Below are 20,582 nucleotides of genomic sequence, written 5' to 3'. Positions count from 1 at the left end.
CGCACATACGCGAGACAAAACCTCCAGCACAAAGCTGGAGCTGAACTGCAGTGCATTTCTTCTCTGCACCTTTGTCACAGGCCTTGAAGCTCATCCTTACCCATAGTTTCCATTCCAATCCGGTACTTTTCAGGAAGGATTTTGTTTATGAAACTCAGGGAATGTCTGGATTATAATCTCTCTCCTGTCAAATTAACTAGGAAATGGTAACTCTCCTCAGGGGTCACAGATGCCCATGAAGCACACATTTAACATTTATCACTTCAGTTAATGAAATACTATCCCCACCAGTTGCTGTAAGCACCTCTGGATGTCAAACTGCCAGGGGCAGAAAAATGCCCCGTTCAATCCTACTACATTCTAATAAACAGCTTTTAGGTAGGAACTTGTGTCCAATTTATAAACATTAAAGAACAGCTTGTGTTTCAATCCCATCCAGGTGCTTTACAATCCTGGCACAGGCTCTGACCACAAGGCTGTGCGTTTCACATTAACGCGAGCGACTCATCTCAGAGACATAGGTACAGTCATCCACAGATCATCCGAGTGTGGGGAGGGACCTCTTGTTGGGATTAGGAACAGTGGACTGACAGGAAGAACCATCAAAATAAGGCAGGGAGTACTCACTGTTTACACCTCATGCCTCCTTCATGCTCCACCAGCCCTCACATACTTGCTCTTGGGCAGGATTTCAAAGTATCAGACCAAACTCAGCCTGAATGGAAATGGGTGCCAAACTCTTTGACTGCGTTACAGAGAAGAGGCACAGATTAAACACTTCTGTGCTGTGGGGCAGCATCATGAGAGACAGTGAAGAGGAGGAGGAGGAGGCTGGCGAAGCTGCTGGGCTGCACAGAGCAGCCAGCACTGCCGCTGTTCTGTCTGCCTGCTGTGTTGATGAGATGCACAAGCAGCATCCTGAGCAGTTTCTCCCAGGCTCAGGGACGGTGGTGCAGGACTGCAGGGACGTGGTTTACACGGCAGGGAGGGCGGCTAAGTCATTCTTTGGAGTGGGCACAGTCTGTGTGGTCCCCACTCTCCCTTGTGCTGGAAAAGTACAGTGCGTTGGCCGGGCGTGCAGGAACTGATATAACCCGGCACAAACCCGCGCGCATCCCAATGAGGGGGGAGGGGCTGACGGACACTCTGCTCTGCAAATACTTCTTTATTAAGACATAAATATAAAGCTGAACAGGAAAGGAGCAATGACAGGGTAAACCATGCCAGTACTGATCTGTACGGGTGATCTTATGATGCTTGAACATCTGGTTCTGCTGCTGGCTTCCATAAAATCATCCTTAAAAGCTACTCGGGTTATATCTCCATCAGCTGTTCGGTGCCCACAATGACTTCATTAACATGTTTGGCTGAAAAGAGAGAGGGAGGAAAAGAAGAGCAATTGAGTTTTGCAGCAGAGCTTCAGACCTTGCATTTTCCAAATCTGCAACTTTAAAACAGATGAGAAAAGCAGATTCTGGGGAACTCAAGCAGAGATTTGCTGGACTCCAGCGTCTCTCTGACAATATCCCACACACATGGTGAAAGCCTAAACAACTGACTAAACATCAGGAGATTTCTCTAATGAGAGTTTTCACATGTATGTGTCACTAATAAACAAGAGAGGCCCTACGGAAATCACAGCTGCTACTGACAGGTGTACACCTTGGTCAAGGCAAGGAACCATCAACATCCAACATGGAGATGAGACATAAAATTAAAAATCAGTAATCCACCCTGGCCCTAAACAGCACTGTCTGCCCCAAACTGCTTGGAGGCTTGTGAGGAAAGGGGCTGCTCAGCACCAGGGGGCCATCACCAAGGCAGTGTGAGATCCTCTCAGCAATCTTAACTCAGCCCTGGCAGCTTAAAAACAAGAGGTTTTTTGTGTTTTCTTTTCAGTTTTATTTATTTATTTATTTATTTTTTTTTTTTTTTTTAATTTAAACCTGACTTTCCTATGGAGGAAATTTGTTGGAGGGGCAGTTTCTGCAAGGTCACTCCTTTGCTTGTTCCCAGGAGCTCTGCACAGCCCCAGTGGACACATTAATGTGCCAGTCCCTGCCCCAGCTCTGTTAATGCACTGTACTGAAAGAGCCTTCCCTTTAAAATGCAAAAGCAGCTTGTCAGGGAAGGACTGCAAATAAAGGATCTGAAGCCAAAATAATAAAAACACGCAACTGAAAGCCCAGTGCCTAAAAAACCCAAGCATGTGGCCTCAGAGCACAACACAAAGCTGGTGTGCTCAAAGTGGGTGTCCTCAGGGTACTGTGGGGGAGGTGGTGAATCTAAACTGCTCTTCAGGAGCTGGACACCTATTCAGGTGGAGCTCAGGTGGTGGAGGTCCCGTGCCCCTAGGCTCTTCATCTTACCTCCTGCAATTAGGAATAACAATTGGCTCTGGAGCCTGGGATAAAATGTCGAGGCCTGCAAGGGGCTAGGATACACCAGTGGAGGCTCCAGTGTCTCCCACACCTTACACAGCAGTGGGGGTAGATAGCCAAGGATGATGGAAATGATTACTTACCGACCTAAAACTCCTCCCTTCAGGGGAGTGGATCTTGCAAGACTGCTGCAAAACATCAGATATGCCATCTTTGGCTAAAGGATGCAATTCCTGGCAATCCCCAGAGTGGCCGGGCCAACATAGTGCTTCTCTTGGTTTAACATTCAAGACGCAGCCTTTGTACCATGCAAACCATTGCTCCACTAAAGGTTTGATCAAATTCTGCTCCATAAACTTCAAGGAGTTTTGCACCGTGTCAAGATAATTTCTCACTACAATCTCAACCCCACAGTCATACGGATCATATGCAATCTTCTCAGCCTGAGGGACAGAATGGGTGAGCCACATCACTTCCTTTCAGAGACCCTTCGTGAAGGCTAAAATAAGGAGACCAAGGGGCTGCTTCTCACCTGCAGCATCAGATTGAGACATTTAGCTCTTTGCTCAGGGTATTTATCGTCAACTGATAATCAGTTCTGGAGCCTCCCAGTAACATCCTGGAGCTTAATCTCCACCACTTTGGGCAGGATGAGCAGAGGTAGATGCAATGCTCAGGAAAATGAGGGGCTAACTGTACAAGTGCCAGGTGCAAGCATGATGTAGGTAGCACCACACAACTTCTCCAGCACAGCTCTTGCCAATAGCCCCAAGTCCAGCCTTCAGCACCTCTCTCCTCCCGTCCTGGACCCCACACAGCCTTGCCAAGGTACCTCAAATCCAACCTGCAGCATTTCTTGCTATAACATTCCTCACCCCCAACAACTTTCCCAATATATCTCAACAGGCCCTGTAGCAACTCTTGTGACTCCATTCCTGAACCTCCTCCAAGCAGACTACCTATCACGTTGATTTCTATGATGTGAATAAGACCCTGGCTACCATCCAGTGAGAGTAATTACATTATGCCTCTGCAGATTAAACATGCCTTCATCTAGGCTTATAGAGAGCCATGTCAATTTATGGTTCTATATATAGGTTATCTGTAGCAATACTTTTTAATAAGGAACTTCTTGCTTCATTTCAGACAGCATCCTTCACAGTCCTAAATGTGCAGAGCTGGGATGGGTCCTGTCACATACCTTGCTGCAGAGCTGGTACCAACTATTTGTATTATGCACTGACATGCTTGCAGCAGCCTTATGGTGTCTTGTATTTTACACCTGGTAAGTTCAAAATGCTTTTTGAGAACGGGTAAGAGCATTCCTCTTTTACAGATGGGGAAACCGAGGCAGCAGTGAGTTTAGGGAGCTTAAGGAGCCAAAGCTACATGGGAAACTGGAGCCTGCATTCCCTCATCTCTCATCCCTCTGCCTGTTTCATCTCCTTCTTGATCCCTGTAGCCCAGATTCCCCAAAGCGGGCACACATGGAATGTTACTGCTACCTCAGACTCATATGAAATCATCAAACTAATTTCTTCTTGTAAAGGCTTAAAGAAAACACATGAATCTGCCTGTCTAAAATCCGCGAGAAAGTTTTTAAGCGATAAAGGGAATGGTTTTGCTAGAAACAAAGCCCCATTCCGCACCCCAAGGGGATGCGATAGGCAGATAAGGATTCACCCTGCTTCCCTCTTCCATTCCCAAAGCCCTGCTCGCGGAGTGAAGGGAATTCAGATTCCAGTGTGTGTGCCAGAGAGCTGAGCTGTGGATAGTGTTTCATTATCAGACGTGGCTGCCAGTTGCCAGTGGCTCTGGCTGGTACCAGCAAGCTCAGTTCCCGCAGAAACTCTGCCTGAAACTCTGGGGGAGGAGGGAGAAGTACCTCACATGCTTTGCTGTTCAGCTCCCTTTCTCCTTCCCGAGCTCCCCATTAGGGATTTCTTACCAGGCTGCCTTTTATCTGACACTGGCAGGGTTACAGATGCATTCAGCCCACAGAGAAAGAAGACGGATTAGAGAAAGGACTTTGAGAAAGCCTTAAGAGTTGGACTCTTCAACCTTAAATCATGTTCAACTAGATCTTCTCAGATTGGGAGCATCTGGTGCTAAGCAAATCCAGAGCTGATCAACACATTCAACCTCCTGATTAGCACTTTGCTTCAACTTGCTGACGCAGCCCAGCCTGAAGTCAGCCTGGGTGCTTGAACCGAGTGTCCACGGAGACTTTACTGAGTGTAAATCAAAAACCTGTCACTCTTTATATATGTGTTCCTGCTTGGGAAGACATTTGTTTACACATACTGTACACTAGCCCCTTAAAAACATACGCACAAGGCGAGCCTAGAGAGCAGAGCAGCTTTTGGTGCTTAGCTAAAAACAAATTGTAATGCAAATAAACAGAGGGGCGGAAATGACTGTGCAGCCCAGCACAAACCCCACCAGCAGGCTGGGGGCCGGGGACCCAGCGCTCCCCAGCCTTCCTGGCAGGTTCCTGCCAAGCTGCTCACAGAAAGGGGATGCCGGAGCATTCCTTTAAAAGCCATGTGAAAGCATCTCCTTGTTGTTTGCTCAATTAGCCCCAGACAGATTGCTGCTGCTGCTGCTGGTGGCAACGCTGGGTTGTAAAGGAGGAGGGGAAGGAGGGGAAAGGGAGGAAAAAAAAAGAGAGGAAAAAAAAGGGTTAGGGCCTAGGCCCAGGACCACCACGAAGTTTCAGCCCTCAGGGGCTCCAGAAAACGTTCAGTTTACTCACTCAATTACATACACTGTTTTATAAACCCTTTAAAATAAAATAGAAAACAGTCCCTGGCACAGAATTACTGCTCTATTATACAGCAGTGATGAAAGCCACTGCTGTGTATTTGCTCTCTTTAAAGCAAGAGATAGTTTAACTTAAAAAACTAGGCGGGGGGGAGGGGTGGCTGCAGAAACGCATGCACGAAAACACGCTGTGGGTGGTTCCCACCACATTCACCCAGGACAGAAAGGATCAGAGAGTGGGAGAGAAGAGCAACTTGTCTCTGCAGTGATGGTTGGCTCTGGAAAAGCAGCCAGGTTAGCGGGGGGAGAGGAACTAAAGGGGCTTAAGGGGATGGGAAGCAGCTGAAGCTTGACTTTGGGAGGCTGGAGGGTGTTTTAAATTACATGTACAGATAAAGAAGGGAAGCAGGTGATGGGGGCTGATTTGTTTGTGTTTACAGAGCAGTGGGACTTTCCAGTCAAGGCCTGTTCTCTCTCAGCCAAGCTTTACTTACATGATCACTGGAGACCAGGGTGACCACACTATGGCCCCAAAGGCTAGGCGTGTCTCACAATTTCTCCCAAGTGCCAGGTCAGCCCCACTGTGCAGGCATCAGTTGAGCCCATGGGTCCCCAGCAGTGATGATCCCCATAAGCTGAGTGTTCCAGCTGCTCCCAGGGTGGGATGTGCAGCTCACCCCAGGGGCTGGTGGTAACTTCAGGCAGATCAGTTCTGGCCTATAGCTAGGGCCTCCAGCCCACAGAGCAGGCAGGCAGTAGAGATCTTACTTCTGCCTTACATCCAGCAACCACCAGCTCTCAGTGCTGGTGGCCCTATGGTTCAGCTGAGGATTTTTTCATAGTTCAACCAGAATAAATCCCTTTGCTCTCAAACCCTTCTGGGGAATGGATGTATTTGAGTATAAAGGTAACAGTGGTTCAGTGCCCAATGAGAGATGACTTTACTGTGGCTTGGAGCAGACAGATTAAGGGAGTGAAGGAACAGGAGAGAGATGTATGGGAAAGTGATCAGTCAGGGTCTTAGAAGAAAAGTTAGTAAAGAGAAAAGGAGATCCAGAGCTCAGGATGTGCCTAAGATAGCAAACTCCTTGGGGTGTGGGACATGCTTGAAGTCCTTGTACTGGGACAGAGTCCTAGCAAAGTGTGTGAGAACGGACTGGATTATATCCATATAATGGGATGTGCTCCCATGGACTATCACTCCCTCACAGCAAATGCAAGCAGTGATCTCAAAATAGCAGTCTGACTGTTCACATCTTAACTTCCTGATATGATAGCAGAGGTGCCATATTTGCCTGTAGCACTGGACACAAGTCTTCTTCCTTTTTCAGCATCCATTGGGGTGTTCTTCCTGGCTTTTTCATGTGGCTGAGCTCTAGCAGAGCAGAAGTGGTTATTTTCTCTGTGTGGAGCATGTAAAAATATTTCCACAAGGTTATGAACTGCTGCCTTATGGGTAGACTTCAATATCAGCATGCTGCGAATGTGGCAGCACATTTAACTCACTCACTCAGGAAGCCTGAACTTCCCTGGCTGGGAATGACAGTATGCACAAGTGTGACAGTCCCCAGAGGCAGAAGGGAGGACAAAGCATCACTGGATGGATATTCTAGGGAAGTTTTATGCCACTGTTAAGGCCAGAACTCATAAACCATTTTTATACAACTTGGAAAGGAGGCTTATTAGGATTAGTTAGCAATATAGTCACTGCATAGTCACTGAAACAAAAATGTCAACTATTTAAGAGATGTCTGTTTTAACTGCCAACAATATCTTTGTCATGGACATTCAGTAGTTAAACTACTTTAGGGAGAAATCTTACCAATCTCTCAGTTTTGCTATAAATTCACACCATTCCTACATCACCTCCAGCTCATTTTGCACCTCTGTGCACAATATACATGTGTGCACTGTTTAGTCTGTGTCTGTTCTTCATGAGCTCTCATAACTCCCATCTGCACAGCAGCATGTTTTCTGATCCCAACCCTGTGTGTGCTAAGTGTTTTCAGTTCCTGAAGACTGCACCAGGAGGTACTCAGCATCTTGTAAGAGCAGATGCTTGCCCTTACTTGAATGCAGTGAGAGAGTCAGAAATTCTCTCAGTTCCTTTCTGTCTCTGTCCTGTTAAACCTTGGCTCATGTGAAGCCTCCTCACAAGCAGGAACCCATTCACATGTAGAGATTTCATAAAATGTACCTGCCTTCAGAGGATGACATTAGAGAAAAATGTGCTCTTTGGCCCTCATTAAAATAAAACAATCTTATTCTGTTTCATTGAGAAGTCCTGGGACTCCAAGCTTGGAACAGGACTTGGAAAATGATTGGAAACAGGAGCCAGTCCTTACTGGGTATGTGTCTTTTTCTCTTCTTGTGAGAAACCACACAGTTTTGGCTATGTGATAAGCCTTTGAAAAAAAATCTGAAGGTTGTACATATTCTCAGGAGGGTAGCTAAAAGCTCAAGAGACTGCAGCAAGCACTCTTGACCAGGGAAGTGCAGGAGGAAGGCAGGGCTTCCTCCAAGTTGTTTGGACCAGTGGTGTACTGTGCACAGAACCACTCCCCTCCTGTGCCCAGGCTCCATGAGCCTTCCCAGGCACGAAAGAAAGGGATGCAATCCAACTGAAAGCAGTCAGGGAATGAGTATCAGATGAAAAAAGGAGTATGGGACTGTTAGGCAAGGGAACTGCAACTTGCTATGGTCAGACCAGAGGAGGTGTCAGGTGGGTGTCTGGAAATAACTGAGTAAGAGAGAAAAACAGAAGACTCTACAGGAGAAAGACTAGGCGAAAAACCAAAGAGAAGGATAGGATTGGGATGAGCCTGGTGCTAGGACAGAGCCATAGTGGAGAGCTGAGAAGCAAGAGTGAGGATCAGGTAGGACATAGATCTAGTTGGAGCCCCATGTCTCATACGGCAAATAAACATGCAAATAAAACATCCCTGCCCCAATGACAATAGAGATGAAAACAAGAGATAAGGTGGTGAACTTTATACTAATTTTGCTAGTTTTATATTTTGCTTGAGTGTTTACTGTCTCTGTTCCTGGTGTTGCTTGAAGAAAGGTTTAGGCCACTTTACCTTGAAGAAGGGTTAGGCTGCTTTACCATAAACGCTTGTCCCTGGCTAACCGATACCAGATGTATAATGTTCTCTCTGCTGAATCTGGCTGGGAGACTCTTTTGGGAGCTGTACTTTGTGATTCCAGGCTCATCTGTCTCCTTGACTGGCCCATCACCAGCACTCCCTCTCTCTAGTCCTACTTCACTGAGCACATGCTGCTTTTGAGCTCCTCTTTAAAACCAGGTATATCAAAAAGGCTGCAGTGTAATCTTAATAACTGTCTTCAAAACAGTGATTGAATGCTCTGTGCAATGATGTTCTTTCAGAATGCTGTCTGCCATTTCCTATTCCTCTGAAAATTACTGCATTTTTCTTAGGTACCAACATGTTTTTCGAACTGCTACCTGGTGAGGTAGCTTTCACAAAGCCCATCTGTTAATTCTCTGCTAGCAAATTCCTTTAAGTATCAAAGAGGAAGGAAAGTGGATGCTTCCAAGGCACGGTAATAAAAGCAGTAGGAGAACAGTAGGGGTCTCAGGAGGCATGGCTTGCAAATCCAGAAGTTAAATAAAATGCCATGCCTTGGCTTCAACAGAGACATTTAAAAATACTGTCTCTGGCCAGTGCTGTGACAGGGCTGAAGCCAATGCAGGACTGGGACCACACTGCTGACAGTTATCTGCACTCCTGTGTTTCTAATTTTCTTTTTAGTTTGAAAGTACCAGGTTGCCTCTGATCTACCCCTGTAACTAGTGTCGGAGTATTCCCTCTATTTAGGTGTCCAGAGATTTGCCAAGCCCATTATTAAGTGATGAGGTCTCCCATCATGTCCCCAGGGAGATTATCCCACAGCCTACCAGACCACATCATTAGGAAAATGCTCCAGATAGCCAACCTAAATTGTGTTTAATTCAATCTCATTACTCCCAGCTGTACCATTTGGACCACCCTAAATACACCCATATTATTCTGCAGAAGGAGAAGCATGAGAGCTGGTTTAAGTTACGTTTGCCTATCATTTGTGGTAGCTGTTCTCCTGCCATCCTCCTTGCATGGGACTGGAATTCATTTTATGAAAGGAGGTCAGTGCACCACTGGCTCAAAGAGCTCTTGTACCCCAAGCTGCCTGGGCAGTGTGGCCAGGACTCATATGGTAGAGCAGGGAGTACACAGCCAGTTCTGCAGCAAAGTCAACTGTGGGATCTGCTTGGGGCTGTGTAGGATGATTCAGGGATATTTCTACCTTTGATGAATCCTGGCTGATGTTCTGGAATAAGGGACTGCTATATTTTTATTTTTTTAATGTTTCTGGGAAGGTGTGCGGAGTTCTACTGAGGAGGTTTCTACTCCCAGAAACTGGAATGTGTAACTCCCAGACTAGGGTCAGCAGCCAGCAGCTACTGCTTATGTCTGCTGAAGGGTGATCAGCTTGCAAGAAAAGGTGGCTCCTACCCAAGAGAACTAGATTTTTTCTTAATCCAGCCATGGAAGCTCAAGTTTGAAGAAGGAAAAGTTACCAAACAGAAAAACACAGCCAAAGTCTTGATGAAGGGGGCAATATGGAAACAGACTTACAGGGCCACACCAAAAGCTTGGCACAAGATACAGGAAGTCTTGGGCAGGGAAAAGGAAGTCATGACATGCTTTCACAGTAAAAAAGAGAAGACCCAGTTTACTATGGGACCAGTCAAGGTCAGAAGAGACATGCTGGGCTAGAAAGACTCCATGATGCAGGAAATAAGTCATGAACTTCACAGACAGATCCCAGACCACCAAGGCAAACCTGACCCCCAGCCCAAAGAAATTCTAGAGGGATTAGGAAACTGAGGCAGGAAAATGAACTGAGTCTTTACTATTTTTTCTTGCTCAGCATAATGGAGTATTTATAATCTACCTGAATATGTCTCTGCTAATTTCAATCATACATTTCCAAACAGTTTAACTAGAGGGCCCCCAGACTCTAGTTAATCCAAGAAATGGGTTTAAGCTTTGGAGAGGGGAGCAGTAGACTCTCAAGAACAGGCAAATGATCCATGGGTACAGCTTTGTTACTCTCTCTGCAAATACATCTACAGACCCTGAAAAATATTCAGATGACAAGGACAACCAAGAAGAAAGACCAGTTTTCATAGTACAATCAGCCAGACTAGGATCTGTGCCCTGGAAGATACTTCTGAAGCAGCTGTGATCAAGGTCCATATTTCTGTTTGGTATCATCTACTAAAGAAATCAAATATATTCCTATTTCCTAAAATATTGGCTGTGTCCTCGTAATTCACACTGCAAATTAACAACCAAATGTGACCCAATTCACCTCTCCTGGTGACCTATGCAGATGTGCAGATGCAGCACTTAGGGACGTGGTTTAATGGTAGACTTGGAAGTGTTAGGCTTATGGTTGAACTTGATGATATGAAAAGGACTTTCCCAACCTAAATGATTCTACGACAGAGAGCAATGAACCCCACAAAGGACACAGATTCAGACTGGTGTGATGGGCAAAGCTGGACATAGACACAGTCACACAGAGACCAAGACCACAGTGAACTTACTGTGTTACCTACAGTATCAGAGACTTGCAAGATCAATACTTTGTTTTCCTGAGTCCTTTTTAGTTTTAGTTTCAATGTAAGGAAAACGTGTCATATGCAAAGCCAACAACAGGTTACGCTATACTACATTAAGTTCAAACCTTGCTCCATATCAAGACACTTAGAATTGGGAATCCACCCACAAAGACAAAGCAAGCAAATAAATCCTGATCTGACTAAATAACTTCACATGGAGCCTGCAAAGGAACTCACTTTTGTCCTCAGTCCACACACTGGAGCAGGGATCTGCCAAACCCCAACCATAAATATTCATTAAAAAGCCTCTGCTTGGGATGCAGTCACTGAAACAGCCATTTCCTGCCCATTATCTCTTAGGGCAGGAAATCAACAGTTCCACTCATGCGGTTACCACTGAGCCCTCACCACGCGCACTCCCACTGGATGGCTGAACTTTGGATAAATGAGGGCCACGTAGCTGTATCCTTTCTGAAGCCCCAAAATAGTACTTCATGGCAGTAAAGCACATCTGAATGTAGCTGCCCTTGTATTTCATACTGAGCACAGCAGCTCCTAATATGATGTTCCACCTTGGGCTTTTGCTTGGAGCAAAGTGAATGGGAGCACACTGGCTCTGCGGGTTGGGAGCATCTACAGAGAAGGATGTTTGTATGATCAATAATTTGCCTGCTTTGCCCCTGTCACTGACAAAGATTACTAGTCAAAATAATGGCTCCTTCTGCTGAGGACAACCTCAGGCTGATCTAATTGTGGTCTCTGGGAAAAGACTGTCTCAGCACCCAATCTTGTTCTTTATAAGAACATCAGGGATTTGCTGCCAACTTCAGAGGAGCAAGCCCCTGAACTTATGCCAAGAAGCTGTACTTTCCATGAAAAACAAATCCTGATATTATAGGACACACCACTGTAGAACTGCCACAGTTAACTAGCACTTCATGAAGAAGCAGAAGTAAAAAGGAAAAGGTTTGAAAATTATTACAAATGCACAGTAAATACAGCTTTTGTACTTACCTTTGGTTTCCAGCCTCTGATCACTTCCAATTAAACAGTCCTTGATGTCTGCATCCTTCTCTATTACAGCATTATGACAAATAACACTGCCCTGAAGACAGCACCTACAACATAAACACAAGCAAAGCAAGAAAATAATTTAAATGACAGGTACAAAACAAAGGTATCCGCTGGAATATCTAATGACTCTGTGACATGATCCTGTAAGTAGGTTCAGTTCAGCTCTTTTCTCAAAAACTCCATTCTTCTCTTGATCCTCACACTCAGTTGCTGGAAAAACTTAAATGCCAGGTGTCAGACTGGGTTTGCAAAAAAAAGAGTTTGCAGTTTTACCTCCTGCTAGGAGAGCTTTCCTCTACATTTCATCAACAGAATAAATACTTAACTGAATAAATAAAGACCTGAGACCTGGATCAAGTCTTGTATTTTCCACAGACAGTCTGGGTAACTGTGGGGGTGGCTTCTCTGCTCAGCTCCCCAGCTAAAAACAGGAGCAGCAGCCCGGTCTTTCTGTGCAAATTTTGCTGAGCAGTTCTATACATTCCAGTTTGCCAGGCACTAAGAAAAGGTGGAGAGAAAGGGCAGATCAATAGCTCAGCTGGTTGGCTTTGTTCATGTTACATTCAAGCACCCAAACATATTATTCTGCAGTACTAAACAAATGAAACCCACACTAGACCTACACTACCTGCCTTGGGTATCTTCACGCTCATGTTGCCTTTGACACCAAGTCTGAAATGCTACACAGGATTCCTACACTTTAGCAAAAGCCACCTTATTCGAAAATGTATTTGAATCTGTAATAATCAGCATTCAAATCTGCCAATCCCATTGTCCAGAGAGGAAAGGAGTTCAAAGTCCAACTGCTGGATTTGTAACTTCTCTTCTGAGAGATTCTGAGTTACTGTATTGGTTTGAGCCCCTTCTTCCAGTAAGGTGGAATTTGACAATCTTTACTAGTATCTGATGTGTCCTGAAATGCTGTTCCCTCAGCACGATAAGTCATGTTAAATAGCATTAAATGCAATTTCTTTCAAAGCTACAGAGAAGAAAATAGCTGTGAATCAAATGATTTCTTCCCTTATTTTCACATGTGCAAAGGTAGACGATCATTGAAGGACAGAAAACACAGCTAAGATGTATCTAAAAATACTAACACTCATCGAAATCAGCTGATTGGGAAGAGGGTATAAGCAAGATCTATAACCCTGGAGAGATGCAGGTAATCTGCTCTCCCTAGATAACCCAGTATTAATCCTACTGTGAACCACAGCATCTCATATCTGTTTCCCAGTATTTCTGTAAATATTAATTACAATAACTGTGAATATTATCAGTCCAACAAATTATCTCTGTCAAAACCAGCTTTTGGCTTCAATGACCTTCTGCACAGGGAGTTGCACAGTTCAACAACCTGCAGTCATTCTCCACCTTGGTTACAGGCACCACCACTACTCTGCACTAGTGAAGTATGGCTGCAGTGCACCATCAAGCTGGCTTTTGGATAGAACTGTTAGCCTGCAGTCTGAACTAACAGAGGGGTTTTGGTATCAGGTCAAAGCCCCGAGCCTCAATTCTGTACTGAATGGAGTGCTAGTCAGTTGAGGTCCTCAGAAGTGTGAAACACTGATCCTCACTCCAGACCACTGATCCCAAAATTAATTCATAGTATCTTCCTGCTCACACAACACTATTATCTAGAACAAAGATTTTGTCATTAAACATATTACAATTCTGTTGCCTGTGTGAGTCAGAGCAGAAACCATCTGCCCCACAAAACCACCATTAATTCTGCAGGAGTAAAAAGCAATAAAACTGGACCTCAGTTGCAGTGGTTCACAGTTACAACCCCCCGTGAACAGACTGTCCCCTCTGAACAATTATTCTTTTAACTCACTTAAACTCCCCCTCTGCTGACCTATAAGGAGGCAATATGAGCAATTATTCTACAAACAACCAGCTCAGGTTGCTTTGGCAAGGTTTTTACTAACATGTTAATAAGATAAAAAGCGGCAAAGATACACAGCAGACCCCTGCCTGTCTTTGCTCTCACACTGTCACAATCTGCTTCCTTTCCAATAGCCTTGTGTGCCTGCACAACGGCTCAGGCCATCGTCCTGTGCAACAGCAACTGCTGAGAGCAAGAGCAACTTGACATTTATGCCGGGCTAGGGAAGGGATCAGTGGAAGCAGGACTGCCCAGTGCTGCCATCCTGACTTAGCTTTCAACAGGTCTAGCAGAGGGAAGGGAGAGGTTGCTCATTTCCCACTGAAATGGCTCCTATCCAAAACGTGCACTCCAGCATACCTCCTCCTCCGTTGCTTTGAGCCAGTCAGATGAAAGCTTTCCCTTGCAAACTTTCAGGTTCCCACCATCTATCACTTCTCCTGAGCATGAGAGCAGCTGTGAGTGCACAACACCTCTCAGCACTACCCTCATGCAGGAGGATATTCCCCAAAAGAGAAGGGATTTAAGCTGTCGGTCTGGAGTTCAGGCTGGAGAATACTGCATGTGTGTTCAGAGCCTACTTGAGCATAGGCTTTCAAGTCCCCAAGAAAGAATAGCATTGTAACCAAGAAACTGCTGATGACATTAACATCAAAGATAATAGGGGTTCCTGCCAAACCATTTTTTGGGAGGCACAGGCCAGGGAACCAAGATGAACTTGTCTGTGCCAGGTGCCTGCAAATCAACCCTTCCCTGGTGCCAGGGTAAAACAAAACCCAAGAACTCTACCACCCCAGGAGTTTCTTAAAACTTATAAACCCAACCAACTGCAGAAGTTTTAAAGCCATACTCAACGCTCAGATTACCCCAATCACACAAACCAGCAGCAAATCCGGCTTTTATTGCTCAAGTGGAACAAAACTTCAAGAGATAAAAACACAATTTGTGGGTGTTCCCTTCACTCGCTGACAGATGTAACACAGCCATTTTGAAACCACTTGTAAATGCCTTTTTACAAAAAAAAAAAAGTTATAAAGCCTGCCAAGAGAAGTATTTTGTGTGTTTATTTAATTTTTACTATTTTTTTTTTCAAGTTGAAGAGTCAGGAATAAACTTTTATTCTCTTACAGGGTAAATATCAGATTCTCAGGGCACTGCTGTATTCTCCTTGGCTAAACTGCCACCACAGTTCCTGCCTTCCATAACAATTAGGTGCTATTAGCCCTCAAAGGTGCTCTGACAGCATCCAGCTTCATCAATTCTGGTGTGTGTGCGCATACGCACACATTGATGTACTCCTTTATAATGCAAACCATATTTATTTTTTCCCCTGAAAATGTAGTATATTTTTAAACTTTTCAGCACGGTGAAAACGGATATCTCCTGACCTTAAAATCCAAAGAGCATGTTCAAACCCACAAGAGGAACTAATTTGGGGCATTTGATTTACGGCTGAAATTTCAATTTGAATTTGTTTTAAGTGTAATCACAAACTGAAAGTCTGGCAGCTGGGTGTTTTTCAGAAAATAAATAAAAATATTCAGTGTGCGTCTGCATTCTAGAGAGAACATTTTACAAGCCCAGTCCTGTAGTGGGAACAGATGTAGCTGAAGCATTAATTTGTTCTACAGGTACAACGTGCAAATGGGAGCCTGTGAGAGAGTGTGCGCCTACGTCTGTGTGTCCGCTATGTGCCTGCATCTGAGAGACAGAGCCTGACTTTGGGGTGGGTTTTTTTGAAAGTGAGAGAACAAGAGCAAAAGGAGTAGTGGCCAAGGAGGCATGGGGGGATTACAAGGATTTAGGTCTTTAAACTGCAGACCACCTAACAAGATCACTCTGAAATGCCACTAATTTCAGTTAAGGCCACAGACCTCCCTTCCTCTGCCCTCCCTCTCTCCCCCATTGTAAACAACTAATCCCAGCAGAAAACAACAGAGAGCAAAATGTACACACATTCTGCAACATTCCAGGTCCTTCTTTATCTTTTATTTATTTTTCTAAAAGGTCAGCGTATGTATGGAGGGAGGGGGGGGAGGGGAAGAAAGCCAAAAAAACCTCAAGTCCATCTCTTGTGTGGGCTTGAAGGAAACTGGGAGAAAGCAAAGTCCAAGAGCACACAATATGGAGCTTTTATAGCACAGCAATTCCTGGACTCGGCTTACTTTCCCCTCCCTCTATTTGTGGCAAAGTCACATAGCTTTAAACCAAAGGACAGGGTGGTCGATTACATCTGAAAGAAATGTAAAGAATTGGGAAAGAATTCCATCTCCTGTCGAAATTATAAATAAGGAAGTATTAATCCCAGAGACAGGCTGATTTATGCAGCTCTGGAACTGCTGACTTTCAGCCCGAGTATCGGTCTATAAATCAAACTCTTAAATCAAGTGTGTCAATCGCTGCAGCACTGTGATACCCAGGCAAAGCAAGGCACCTACCACTAAAAGCAGGAAGATTGCCAGGGGACTGAGGTGCCGTACCCTTCTTAATTTTCTAAAGTGTAAATCTGAGATCAAACATCCTTTGGGGGAACGGGAAATCAAAATACACAGTGCTCAGCACACCGGGAGCAGGCAGCAGGAGTCCAAGACACAACCCCCTAATTACAGGCTACCCACTGATTATTTAGGACTCTGTGATTAAAGTGATGAACGCTCCTGGGAGAAAGGGGCTTAAGTAACTGAGGTCAAGACCTCAACTGCAGCTCTCGCCCTGGTTGTGCAAGCTTAGGAAGGTATGAATGTCACAGGTTTGCCTTACAGCAAATCTCCTGAAATGCCAATGGAAGTTATCCAGGCCTGGTACTTTAATCCAATTGTGCCAAAACCCTGACATAATCTCTGTTGGGCAGCAAAGCAAATGAGGTGTCTATAATGCAATGCTTTAAACTGTAGACTCACAAGAAAGAAAGCCTGGAGCACAAAGCCTAGGACAGCCTGTTGGTACCGCTCTGCCGTGCCAAGAAGTCGGGTCTCTTGCGCCTCCAGATGAGCTACGAAACGGAGAGACTGACACGGGAGTTAAAAGCAAAGGGTGACATGCCTCAGCAGCTACTTTGCTGACTGAGGGTTAACAGATGTGAATTCCCCTGCGAGTAACATCCCCTCTGCCCTGACCAAGAAGATAACAGCCACCACAGGCACCTTAACAACACTTAAGAGGTGGCAAGGAGTCAGGAAGAGTTATAAACCTACCAGCAACCCCTGAAGGAAACCCCAGCTAGCTAGTGAGCCAGTGGCTGGGACTCATGATCACAGGGGTGAGGCACAAAGGCCATGGAAAAACAGGGGAGAGGCAAAAACACTATTAGGGAACTTGGGAACCTAAAGTGTTGCCTTTGCCAACATGCTTTACACACCAATACGTTTTTACACACAAACACAAGAACACTATGAATCTCACGTTATACACTCAAGTAAATACCAAAGCCTACAATAGATGCCAGCAGTACATGCTATAATTTATAGATACATTTCAAAGCAAGCATTCGTAAGCGAATTTGGGCTTTGATCTCCTGTTTTTCCCCTTGGGGGTAACAAAATCATTCTACCAACCCCTCTAAATTCTTCACCCGTCTCTGAGGGTGTTTTCACTAAGGAACTTGTTTCATGTCTCTTTTCTAGCCAAGCTCATCACTGTGGTATGGCTCCTTTACGCTTCTTCCCCACACCCTAAACATTTTGCATTACATATTGCATATACTTGCCAGCACTCGTATTTTCCAGTGAAGGTTCAACTGACCTTAAAGGATTGCCTCAAACCTACCTTAATGTGTTTTATTAAGTGAAACTTAGGGTGCGGGGGGAGGTCGCCAGGAAGGTCATGCCTCACCTCTGAAACTTCAGTTACATCCAGCTGATCTTGGAACAAACAAATTGGTGGCCTTTTATGTAGCTGCAAGCTCAAGGTTGCACACTTCAGCGAAAGTATGCTGCAAGGAGTTTCTACCAGGAAACCCCACGCACAGGAAAACTGACCACCCTCTGGATTCTCTTTTGCAGAGTGGGAGGGCCAGGTCCTACTTGATTTTACAGACACTTCACTGATGGCCAGGAAATGCTACTCATGTCTATGTGAAGGAAACAAAGCAGGAAAATTATATGTTCACTACTACCTCTGGTTTTGCTTCACTTTCCCACCAGCTCACACAGTCAGACTGAGCAAAGTAACAAGCACAGTAAAAGGACACTTTCTCTGGGGTATTTGAAGCACAGTTCTGGGTTGAGAGCTGTGACCCTTCATAAGATATTATTGGTTAAGTCAGTTTCCATATCATGTGAGCTAGGTTGACATGGAAAAAGTTTTTGTAAATGTCACCTTTACAATTGAATCTGGCTTCTTAAATCCAAGCTGAACTTGTTCAACCCTTGTCTCCTTAGGAACTTAAGAGGCACGTGATAATTTCTTCCTCTTCCACAGCCAGGTGGGAGAAGATTTTAAATAGCGTTGGAGACATTCACACCCAGATTCCCACCAAAATCCAACAGCTTGTGATAAATCTCCATTCTCTTCGATTAGACTCATGTGGTTAGCAGGAGACAGGTTATTTATAGCTCTGAAGTCAGACATAACCCTGTCCACCTGAAGAAGTAGATCAGCAGAATGAGAGGGGATATGTTAAAATGCCATTTTTCAGGGCTCATCTGTGCTTTAAGTTCAACATTTGATGTACAAGATGTTTGGAAAACTGGGATGAGCTTTGCACTATCAGGGAAACATCTGCATCTGAGATGAAAGAACAGGTGATTTATTTAAGACAGATTGATGTACCAGGAAGCTAGCCAAAAGAAAATTTTTTTTGAGGAGCTGCTAGTAATAATGTTTCAGACACTCACAAGATAACAGGTATTATATGAGAAATTTCCTCAATACATTAGATGCAGTAGAATTTGACTGCAGTTGAAAGCAACTGAAAACCTGTTCCACAAGTAGCTACACTACTTCTTACTTACTAGTTTCCCACTTTGCACTTCCTTCCTCAATTTATCTTCCTGAAAGAAAGTTCTGCTAGCCAGAGATTGTCTCTATTCAGTATCTTACATAGCATGTGCAGTGAATTAAATAGTAGAATGAAAATTATAATTCCTGACCAAAAATGTTCACAATTTAAAACCAAGAGGTGTGAGACAGCAAGGACAGAACTGGTACATATTATTTGCTGAATGAAGTTCTCCCTTTTCATGAGCTTTCTGTGATATCTATTCTAAACTCATTCTTTTTTCTAGGGAGGCAAGGAGCCAACCCAACCGGCAATGTGAGACAAAGTGTCCAGGAGACAACAGCCATCTTAAAAATGGTTCAAGATACAAAATGTTTGGGAATTTCAGCATAAGCAGATTTTTATTTTCAGCTTTGCAAGCTATGGTGCTGGAAATAACTTCACCTCCTCATTCCTTTTCACGAGATTATGTACTGTTAAATATGTTGCCTTGGCAATAGGATCATGTCTTTGTACTGCCATTGTCCAAGGGGAAAAAGACTACTTATGCACTGAACCCCTATAAATACTCAATTCCACCCTGGTTTTAATTAGAACTTTCTTCAAACCACTGACTGTTTCTACATCAGGTGCTGATTTGGCACTATTGAGGAAACAACCAATAAACTTCACAATCAATCTGCAGTTAGTAGTCAATCCAGCTCGCCTTGCTTGTTGTTTTCTTCCTTTGTACATTTTCTCATAGAAAATAGCAATAAATTGAAGACATGTGGTAAACTAGAGTAGCCTTAACCAGTCACACGTGGTCTCTCTCCAGTCCCCTCACTGAGCAGAGTTACAGCATCTGTCCACCTACTTTCACACAGGTAGCCAGAACACCTTTAACAAAATCCAGTGTGCAACTTACTATCTTCACATGCTGAAGAAGGATGATGCTAGTTTTTGCTGACAAAACATTTTCGGTGCCAGTTCTTTCTTCACGTATCTGGGTACTTTAGTCCATACTAATTTTTCCTCCAGTCTATTCCTTCTGCCCAGGGAGTCAGAACTCCCCAAGGTTTACCACATCTTCCTGTGGGACTCTTCTAACTTTCCCTCTGTCCTCAACATTCACATCACCTCCCTGCAGTTTGTAACTCGAAGCCTTTGGTGTCACCTCCCTTGCATTCCAAGTTTCCTGATGCTGCAACACTTTGTAATTTGCTGGCATCACAGTGCAGCCTGACCTAAAACATCTGCCAAAATATCTGCCTGTCTTTTTAACCCCTTCCCTTTCCAAAAGGTGACCTTAGCCATGTGCCACATGGGAAACTTCAGCAGTTCAGTTCAGTTCTTTCGGGTAGTATGTTTGTATGTGGTTCCAACGACATGCTGTAAACTTTACAAACAAAGATATGAGGCTATTGTTCAATGATTCCTGCTCCTGCACAAACTCAATAACCTCAGTCACACCTGTAATCCTACTCTTACAGTTCCTGTACCAAATGCCTGCTGCATCAGGCTATCTGGCAACTGTTTGCTGCAAACTCCTTTCTGGAGGGAACTCTCTCATTTTCCCACTGCTAATCCTGGTTTCGGATATAGTTTTTCTGGTAAAATTACAGGTGAGACAGGTTCAGCGTCCTTGGTTGTTCAGCTTCCTTGGTTGCTCTGTGAAGATCTGGTACTTTCTTGCTGTGGAGGTGAAATCTAGAAGCAAATCCTGGGTCATCTGCTCTCTCTGATAATGAGAGCAGCCTATTTATGATTTCCATAAAAACATAATTTGAAGCAGAATGCTCCTGTTTTTCCATGGAAAAAAAGCAGAAAAATACTTCATTTCATACTATATCTACCACAGAGTCCTTATGGTACTGACTACCACCATGTCAACAAGACCTTTTCAAAGCATGGCTTACAGTACATTCA

At 44.4% G+C, this 20,582-nt stretch overlaps 1 protein-coding gene and 1 long non-coding RNA gene across 2 annotated transcripts in view; one reads left to right on the top strand and one right to left on the bottom strand.

Moving 5' to 3' along the window:
* Window positions 1-1,147: 1,147 nt before the first annotated feature.
* EIF2B3 (eukaryotic translation initiation factor 2B subunit gamma) overlaps window positions 1,148-20,582 on the bottom strand; it is a 98,346-nt gene continuing 78,911 nt past the window's right edge. Inside the window, exons 10-11 of the mRNA XM_014872088.2 lie at window positions 11,788-11,891; window positions 1,148-1,367 (exon numbers count right to left, since the gene is read on the bottom strand). Of these exons, the coding sequence (XP_014727574.1) occupies window positions 1,315-1,367; window positions 11,788-11,891 (157 nt within the window). The 3' untranslated portion in view covers window positions 1,148-1,314. The remainder of the gene's footprint in view (window positions 1,368-11,787; window positions 11,892-20,582) is intronic.
* On the top strand, window positions 5,329-12,200 carry LOC148222796 (uncharacterized). Its single transcript, XR_015805245.1, has 3 exons — window positions 5,329-5,438; window positions 7,427-7,492; window positions 10,282-12,200. It is a non-coding gene; the product is annotated as an uncharacterized LOC148222796 (long non-coding RNA).

This window comes from Sturnus vulgaris, chromosome 9 (assembly GCF_052056855.1).
Source record: "Sturnus vulgaris isolate bStuVul1 chromosome 9, bStuVul1.hap1, whole genome shotgun sequence".
Lineage (NCBI taxonomy): Eukaryota > Metazoa > Chordata > Aves > Passeriformes > Sturnidae > Sturnus > Sturnus vulgaris.
This window is presented reverse-complemented; position numbering and strand designations above follow the sequence as displayed.